At 37.0% G+C, this 9,829-nt stretch overlaps 1 protein-coding gene across 9 annotated transcripts in view; it reads left to right on the forward strand.

The window, feature by feature from the left end:
- HYCC2 (hyccin PI4KA lipid kinase complex subunit 2) overlaps window positions 1–9,739 on the forward strand; it is a 54,182-nt gene extending 44,443 nt beyond the window's left edge. For all 9 annotated transcript variants that reach the window (XM_052676316.1, XM_052676317.1, XM_052676313.1 and 6 more), the window contains one exon: window positions 1,873–9,739. In XM_052676316.1, coding sequence (XP_052532276.1) covers window positions 1,873–2,477 — 605 coding nt within the window. In that variant the 3' untranslated portion in view covers window positions 2,478–9,739. The remainder of the gene's footprint in view (window positions 1–1,872) is intronic.
- The last annotated feature ends 90 nt before the right edge of the window (window positions 9,740–9,829 follow it).

Consider the following 9,829-nt stretch of genomic DNA (forward strand, 5'->3'; position numbering starts at 1 on the left):
AGACTAAACAAGAAGTAAGAGTGTTTGTATTTTAAATATGGATGCAGGAAGTTAAAGCATGTAAAGCATTCTTGATTTTAATGATAGCCTTTGAAGCCTAATTTTTCCTCTAAGAAGGCCGGAGACTTTACCACTGAAGAAAGACTGCCGTAACATGAACTACGGTATTTTTATGCTTCTTAAAAGGCTTAACAAATCAAGTTAGAACTATATAAAACAACAGAATAGTCTCACGTTGCATTGCTGAGAGAGGCCTGACCGTGATCTGCTTTGGAGAAGGCTAAATGTTGTTTATAAGCTGATACACAATAATCGTAATTCTGAGGCAAAACTTCCTAAAAAGTGAAAATAGGTTTAAAAGAAATTGAGTAATAAAACCGTCCTATGAAGTTCATTTTTGCTTTACATTTCGGAAAGGTGAAGTTGGATCAGGCTTATGTTTCTTCTATGCAGGGCAAGCAATGCTGAATTAAGGCTTTCCGACTGGTTTGCTTGCCATAACAAAGTATTCTGCAGTGCTGTGCTACCAGTCAGTATGAAAGGATGGGGTTCTACACAAATATTGTAATCTCTGAGATCTTTACCACCTCATTCCATGAAAGAAATTTAAACACATTTCCTTGGTGGCACACTGAGCTGGACAAACTGCCAGTGTAGCAGTAAGTGGTTTTAGCTGTTAGAGAGGCTTTGCAGTTTTCTCACACACACACACAAAAAAAAGTAAAAATTCAGACTTCACAGCTTTTATAAAGCAAAGCAAAATTCTTATAGCCTGAATGTCTTTTTTTCTTTCTTTTTTTTTTCTTTTCCTGTAGCTGTAGTTAAACTTCATGGGCTTTTCCCATTGAAACAAGATATCAAGCTCCGTTTTCGATTATGAAACTTAAATGCTGTTTAATACTGAATCAATAACTTGTTATAACTTGTTTCAAGTACATGGAGTTTAGAAAAAGGATTGGAATAAGATTTAAGAAAACAAGAAATCTTCATGTGTAGCCCTAATCTATAATCTATAAACCCTGGGACTGAAAACAAGGATTTAAGAAGCTTGACAAGCTTTAAAATCCCATTCCAAAGCACAAAGCTTCTTGTACAACGTGAAATGTTTCAGATGTTAAATTTCTATTATATTTTTCTCGAAAATCTTGATGCTGAGATTAAAGCAAATATGATGTGGAAGTACCTAAGTAGGTTTGCTGGAAATGCAGGGAGGATTGAACTCTCAGAGAACTAGGAATTAGGTTACTCTCCAGCAGAAGCCATAGTCACATTGTTTGAAGAGCCAGCTACATACAACAGAAGCCTTTTGCCTCTTGTTGGAGCATTGTTGCTGGCCGAGGAAGTAACCTAATTATGAAGCTTACCAAACACGTGCCAGAAAAGTTCTTGAACTTGCTCAGATCTTGCCTCAAACTAGGACAAAAGAGTCTAAAAGCCTTTTTCTTTCTCTTTTTTAAAATTAAATGATGATAATAACAATACCCACATATAGTAGGAGGATGGGTACTATTAGCTGCAGACAAAAAAAAAAATTAGCCATTGGGCAAGGCCTAATTCTTCTGTGTTGGTAGACATAGTTTTTGATATTATCTGGATAAAAGTAATCTGATAAAAGTAATGCGGAGGAAGAGCAAATCAAGTTCAGTTGTCAGATGTCAGTTTATTGTCAGATTCCACTATGCTGTATTTAACAAGAAGGTTATTGGCAGATAATCAGGAATTTTTAGGCAGATGGAAAACAGGTGAATCAGCAAATGAGAGTTTGTTTTGGTGGTCTGTGTGCATCTCTATATTCACGTAACTTGAATGCTTATTGTGTGTTCTGATTGGTTTGGGTTGTTTTTTTTTGGTTGTTCCTTTTTTCATTAATAGATACTGAAGGTGTAAATGGAAGAGAGGAATCTGTGAACCTTAATGATGCTGATGAAGGATTTTCATCAGGAGCATCTCTCAGCAGCCAGCCAGTTGGGACCAAACCTCAATCATCTGTATCCCAGAAGGGCAGCTTAAGAAAAACAGCAAGTGGACGTTCTGCTAAGGATAAAGAAACCTCTTCTGCAGCAAGATCCAATGACAGCCCTCGAGATTCAGTAGCTCGGAAGCAGTACGTGCACCAATCCACTGACCTTGGTGCAGATATAATTGAGATGACACCTACTAAGAAACACCTCAGCCTGCCTGCTGGGCAAGTGGTGCCAAAAGCCAACAGTTTGAGTTTGATCAGGACTGCCAGTGCTTCCTCCAGTAAATCGTTCGACTATGTGAATGGTAGTCAAGCAGGCTCCAGTGTTGGAGTTGGTACAGAGGGTGTTACCAATCTAGGTGCTGGCAACACCAATCGGTTTTCAACTATCAGCCTACAGGAGGACCGGCTAGGCCACGCTGGGGAAGGTAAAGATCTTCTTCCTCCAGGAGCTCCCCTAACCAAACAGTCTCGATCTCCAAGTTTCAATATGCAGCTGATATCCCAGGTGTAACATTTAACTCCCTTTGTTAGGACTCCCTCTTTGCCCTAGGCAAGTTCATTCTTAGGCAGAACAAGAACCATCATCCTGCAGTGTGAAAATACTGTTGTGATCTTGTTTGATTTGGTTTAGCTATCATACTGTATTCCTGAAACAGCAATAATTCTTCCTTCACCTTCATTCTGCCCCCTTGTAAACATGGTTGTGAAGCAGTATATAATGTACTGTATGCCTTTTTCCATGCCTTCCTTTCTCCTTGGGTGATGTGCAATCCATCGTAGGCTGATCAGTCCCATTTCAACACTGTGAGACTGGAGACACCGTTGGAAATGGTGAATGTGATCCCTATGAGATGATGCTTTGGCTTTGTTAAGAAATAGAAACGGGTTTGTTTTCTCGGTGTACAGTACTGCAAAGACTACTGGATCATGACTTTTCTTTCTCAGAACCAGGAGTGCCTCAGAGATTCTAATGTGACTTTGGACCTCTCTGAGTCTGTGCAATCAATTCTGGGGAGGGAATTGTCATTGCTGCTCCTGGCTGCTTGCAGCACTTTCATTAAAATGAGGGTGGTTTTTTCTTGCCTGCCCCTAGTCTCTCATCCCAGAAGCTTTTGATGTTCAGCAACTGAGACCTTATTACCAAGTTGTTTTCCTTCAAAGAGAGGATTGTAAGTAGATAATGTAGGTTACAATGCACTTCTGATGGCATTGTAGCCATGTGTAATGTTATATGTCTTCCCCTCCAGGACACAGGGTCATTCTGCATGTAGACTAAAATTTAGACAAGACCATGCTGTTAAAGAAATTGGATTTGTAAGTGGGAGGGAAACACTATGTTCCAAGGAACTAATGGCTAGCTCTGCTCCATTTTTGTTGTGGGTGGTGGTGTTGTTTGTTTTTGTTCTTGTGAGGTGGTGATCACTGAGTTGAAAGGTGTATTTGGGTGAAAGAGTATTTCTCAGGCTGCTTTCTACAGTATCATGGATGTTAGACATCCCCACCCCTTTCAGCTTCTTCCTCAGTGTCCCTAAAGTCAGTCATGGAATCATTTTGAGAATCTTGCAGTCCAAACAGACCATCCTCTTAAGGGACTGTCTCAGGGATAGAGACATATATTTTTTTTTTTTGCTAGAAACATGGAAGCTTTAATGTGAAATGCTTTTCTAGAAACACCATTTACACAAAGGGGTACTGACAGTCCTATTTTTTCCCCAGAAGAATCACAGTTCATTGCCTTGGTATTTATCACCTACTATGTTTTTCATCATTTCAGTGTATAGACCCCTACTCTAGAAAATGCAGAACTCATGCCATTGAGCCAAGCCTTGAATGTATATGACTGGTGTGAATGGTGGGCACTGGCTGGTACTTATGCTGGAGAACATTGCTTAGAAGCACACTTCTGATTGTGTAGGAAAATGTTTGTCATCCTATCTCTCTCTCTGTCCTATTGCTAGAGAGAAAAGGAGAAAGTTCATCCTGTATTCTTAAGTAATGTATGATATCCTGGAAGTTTACAAATTGTAAATCCACAGAAAAGAGTTATGATCTTCATGTGAGCACTTTGGTTTCATTGTCACTGTGAAGAGTAAACATAAGCTGTTAGACATAGCAGGTTATCTTTGAATGACAGAGAATCTTTAAGAAATTCAGGACAATAACATGGTGTTACTTTCGTCGTTAGGTTTTATAATGTTTTTTTTTAACTTTTTTTTTTGAGCCTCTATTCCAAACAGAACTTTCAAATTTACTTTAAAACTCATTTAAATATTTGAAATCTTTCTGTAACTTGATAAATCACTTTGTCTTCAAATCAATCATCTAGTCTTCAGATTTTACTTTAATAGAAAAGTGAATTAAATGGCATCTGGACTGATGAAGAAATTCAGTTAAAAAAATAGAATCTTCAGAAAGAAAGCCCAGCTGTTTCAGAACTTAGATTAGTTTTTAGGGGTCACTAGAGATAGAGCTAATGCATAGTTGAGATTAAACTGTGGGAGATTTTGTTTGTTTGTTTTAAAAAAAAAAAAAGCTTCTTATGATTAGACTCTTCTTGATTTATTTTGTCAAGTTTTGTGGAGGTGATTGACAAGTTATGGTTTGCTTGGTAGTAGTTTCTCCCCTGAAAGTACAAATCTATATTTTGTAGAGGTAATCACTATGAGAATTCTATTCTATTGAAGTGCCATCGCCGTGAACTGATAAGGACCAAATGATGATTGCTTAAATCTTTGGGACATAAAAGGTCAGGAATGTCAGCCTTTTGAGGAATTACTTTAATATTTCTCCACCTTTAAAACCTAGGGTTGCTTGTTAGTAAGGTTCTCTTGTTTCTGCTTTTGCTATTACAAACATTCCCATAAAAGTTTTATGATGTGATTTGGCATTGGGCCGAATTTTAGAAACAAATATTTTATACTCTGAAGAGAGGAACTCCATGCAGTTACACTATTTCAGGAAAGCAAGACAGCCCAGTGACTTCAGATAGGGAAATCAAATGTGCATGCCTCAATTTGAAGTAGTTAAAAGGTCAACTAAACTACAAATCAAGATGGTTTTTTGCAGTCCTCATTTTGATGATGTGCCTTTTGTTATAGCTCAGTTCATTTTATTGTGGTTTGTTCGTGTGTGTGTGTGTGTGTGTGTGTGTGTGTGTGTGTGTGTGTGTGTGTGTGGATACACATATACACATAAGAACAAACCATATGTATATATATCTACCCCATTTAGAGCTTTAAAAAGGGTTCAATTTCATCTCTACTAAAAAAAAAAAAAAAAACTTTTTGCTGTGTGCTGATGTGCAGCATCTGTAACTTACCAAAATTATCCCCTGAGTGCATTGTTTCATTAGTGAGAAGCTTTGTCATTTTCCAGACTGATGGATGTTTTAGAAAGTGACTTGTCACTGTGACCTGCAAACCAGCTACAATAGCAGTCTCTGCCAGTGCTGTGTATCACACTTACCTGTAATCCTCCTTGGTATCTCAGACTATACCAAGGTGTGTGAAGATTGTAGCAAAATCTCGTATAGTGACACTCAGTACGCTTCAAAGTACTGTGGTGGTAATTAAATAAGAAATGTCCAGGATGTGGGCTGAGAGAATAATCTTCTGGTTTTCTGATTGTGTGTTAAATATTAACAAAAAGCATGCTCTAATTTTCTGATACCAGTGACAGATATCTAAACTTAAACCTCTTTATCCTGAATTCACTTGGCTGTGTCATGTTTCGGAACATTTGGTACTTTATATAAGGCACTAGACTGAAATTTCTGCAATATTTCAGTGCAGCTGCATAGTTGAAAAAAGAAGGTTGAAAAGCAGAACACTACATGTGTGCATGCATATGTGTGTGCAGATGTTTTTAATGCTTAGGTGAGGAAGTGCGGGTACTATATGTAGATGTCTGTGCACATGTGAGTAGGGTTACATGAATTATCCCTTAATACAGTTTTTACCACGTTACGCTATGTTGCCATTTTACAACTCATTTTTCTTGGGCTTTATAATTTTAAAAAGATTGGTAAAATCAGACTTTGATTCTCCTTTTCAGGAGGTTTTTATTATCAGCTTTTTGGTTGAGTGTTGATCCCTTTTGTTTTTCATCCTGCAGGCGGCAAAGTGATGAAGTGAAAGTATCTGTTACAATGAATGTGGCAAGATGAAGTTTTAAGTTGCTTTGTTATTCTTGCTAGTTTTAACTTGGAGAATTTTTATCTCGCTTTCTTATCTTTCACTGTTTGTTTTAAATGCAAATTTCTTTGAATACAACTTTCTGATGTGTTTGAAGAAGTTTTAACATCATACTTCATTCTGTAATGCTGAACATCATGTTGCAGCCAGTAAGCATTAGACGTAGTTATTTGTAGATTGCAAGTGTGTTGGTCTCAATTACCTGAATCTAACATTTCCAACACACTCCTGCTAGCTTGAACATAGCTAGTCATCTGTTCTGACAGCAAAATTACGAGGGAAAAAAACTGTTTTCTGACAACTTATTTATTTGCACTACTTATGAATACTGGAGTTTACTGGGACAGGGTTTTTTCTCACCATGTGAGGTTTACTTGTGTGTGGGTAGGTACATACATTTGTCACGTGTTGACAATCAATTGCCTCAACTGTGTGTATACTGTATGTAAATATGAACATATTTTTCAAGATTAAGGGGGAAACCTGCACCTTAATGGTGGTAAAGCTGCTCTGAAGAAAGGTGGCCCCAACTTTTACCCCTTTCTGTCTCCAGATAGATGTGGCTTGTTTTACTTCTGTAATGAACATAATTAATTTTCCTGGAAAATTTTGGTTCCAGGGAGATTTTCCTCAATGTTTAATGTATAGCATGTTCAGAGAATTATATTTTCAAAAATTATTTTTGGTGTAGATTATTCTATGCTATGGCTTATTTTAATCTAAATTTTAAATTTGTCCTATTTTATCATGAAACAGTTGCTCTCTTTTAAGTGTTGAAGTGTTTTAATTTCGGTCACAGGCCGGGAATTTTTGTTGGACTTGGCTTACAAATTAACTTAAATTTGAAGACCAGGTAGTAACCAAGAATAACTTTTTGAGTAAAATTCATGATCAGTACAAACTTGATACTGAACTTGTAATCCTGGAGGAGGTGTGGAAAGCAAAATGGAACTTACTTGAATGGAATGTATGTGCTGCATACAGAACAAAAAGATGTTTCTGTTATTTGTAGATCTATAAGTCTTATCCTTAAATTCTGCAATTCTGTCACTGCCAAAGATATTGTTACCTTGGCATGTTTCATATGGGATGTTAGCTAGGTCTCATTTGCAACATTCATTTCCATCATTGGAATAGTTTGTACCAGAACTATAAACGTGCTTTTTTTTTTTTTTTTTTTTTTTTTTTTAAATGGCTTGTTTAGGACTGAACTAAAGTTATAAATTATCAGTCCTTTTCAAGCATCAAAAGTGGAGGGCTAATCCTCTGTACTTGCATTGCATTTTTGGCGTAAATAAAATTGATCAATATTTTGTATTTTCTCTGGTATGTTAATGCTGCTTATTGCTGATATACGGGCCTTAATTTCTCTTTCTCTTACTAAATTCAGATAAATTTCTCTTAATTTCTTAAACTAGTATTAGTCTGTTTTCCCACTGGCTCTTGAATAAATTTCATTTCTGGAAAGCTGTTCTGTAGGGATTTGGGGGAACAGAACCCAGCATGGATATTGTATTTGTGAATATATACATCAGTCTGTCAAAATGTGCATGTTGTGATCAGCTGAAGAGCTGAAATACTCACCTGCTTCTTAAACAATGATGGACAACAGCAGAGAGCTGTGAGCAACTTGGTTCATCAATAGTTTATGAAGGCAAGCAGTAAATGGATTTTGCAAGACTGATCTGCATAATGATTTCCACTTAGTCATTAAAAAAAATTATTTTAAAATTTAACCAAATCATGGAACAGATTTTCAAAACATAACGGGTAGCCATTTCTGAGAAACTTAGCTTGTGGCAAGTGTCAAGGCCTGCTATCATGTGATACATTAGAAGTTCAAAAGCAAGCTCTAGAAGCCTGAAGGTATCTCACAGCTGCCAGGAATGGATTTAGTAAAAATCTAGTTAAAATTTAGTCTCGTGTTATGTGACTTTATTTGAGATTTTTTTGAAGAAAAAAAAAAATCAAAAGTGATTTCCACCTCTGTTATTTATTTTCTTTAGAATCAAAAAACCGAACACTTCTGATTTTATTTTAACTGTATTGATCAGATTTTTCAGAATAGTGTTAGGGATAAAATGAATTTTAAAATAAGTCCGTAAATTATTTGTTCTGTCATAAAGGATTACTAAGCTACTCCTGTGAGGAGCTGATGTGTGAGAACACTTGTACAGTAAAACTTTGTGTCTGTACAGTAAAACCTTGGCCTACGTTTTAGCTTGTGCACAATGGGGAGAGCTGATAAAGCTGTATTAAGAAGTTATTGGGTTGTGAGCTCCCAGTGTTTTATAGTCCTCACCCTCCCCAGAACTGATCTGGAAACAGAAAAATTAGTATGAATGAAGCAACCTTTTCGAAGAGAGATGGACTTTGTTCAAAAATAGGTGGGACTTGGGAGTGACAAGTACTGGCTTCTGACACTGTCCTTTTTGTTCACGTGGTTCCTGTTGTTGTGCTAGACTTTCATGCTGTTTATGAAAAAATTGAGTATTAGAAACTTTATGGCTTGAAGTATACAGTAGATGTGAGTTAGCAATCACTAACTAGATAAACCACTTCTCAAAGCTTTTTAGTAGATAGTACTGGGGTGTGTCTGTGTGTTTTGTGTGCCAGTGTTTGATGAATACTTTGAAACAAGACTTCTTACTGTTTACTTGCAGAAAGTGCATACTTTTAGGATGGATATAACTGGCTGGTTTATTTATGAAGAAACGATGTACGATTAAATAAAATTGAGTTATTTAACGTTTTTTCCATATCGAGGATTCCAGGAAAAAAAAAGCTAATAAAGATTTTTTAATAATTAAATCAGATACTCTTAATACATTTTAGATTTACTAGGGTAGCTTTTCTTTGCTATACAAACCTGAATCGAGGTACCCCGTGCTGCATTTTTTAAATTTGTAATTCTTCTATTTTACAACAAATCTTTTGCTCTGTACTGTCCTTGTAAGAACGCAGGATACGCCATTGATTTTACTAGCAAAAAGAAATGCTCTGCAAGGGTTAAAAGATTATTTTCCTACTTTTTCTGTCATACCAGGTTTGTTTCTCTGAAATAAGCTTTCTGAGGATTTTTACTACTCTTAACATGGTGTGCTCTGATCTCTGTCATAGAAGGAGCATAAGCAGCACGTCCGTCCCACGTGTGCAGACAGCTGGGCTAGGCCCGAGGGCAGGGATAGGGCCTGTGTGGGCAGGAGGTGCTGGGAGGGATGGAAACACGTGGGCTTCGAGAGGCCGTGAGCTGTGCTGTGTGATGTCCTTTATCGTGGGACCAGGGAAATCCTCATTCTTAGAGCTGAAGATGGCACGGAGCGAAGATCGTGTTATTGATGCATGTAAGCCATTATCTTACTGTCTTACTGAACTGGGTAATGCTGTTGACTGTTGTTGAAATGTGAAACGTAGTTACTGTTGACTCTGTAAATAAATGCCAGAGATGAAATATAATTATTTTAAATCATTGTAAATAGAGATGTATAAAACTCGACACAATCTGCAATGCAGAAAAAAAATTATATATATATAAATATATAAAGATGTTAAATAAATATTGTGCTGTTTCTGAACAGAACTGGAGCTGCTCGGAGTTGGTTTTGTTTTTATACTTTGAGTGGCGTCGATCAGGGCCCCAGCCTTCCTCAGGCAGCTTCGCGTCGCCTCG

Source organism: Tympanuchus pallidicinctus, unplaced genomic scaffold (genome assembly GCF_026119805.1).
Source record: "Tympanuchus pallidicinctus isolate F22 unplaced genomic scaffold, pur_lepc_1.0 scaffold15, whole genome shotgun sequence".
NCBI lineage: Eukaryota > Metazoa > Chordata > Aves > Galliformes > Phasianidae > Tympanuchus > Tympanuchus pallidicinctus.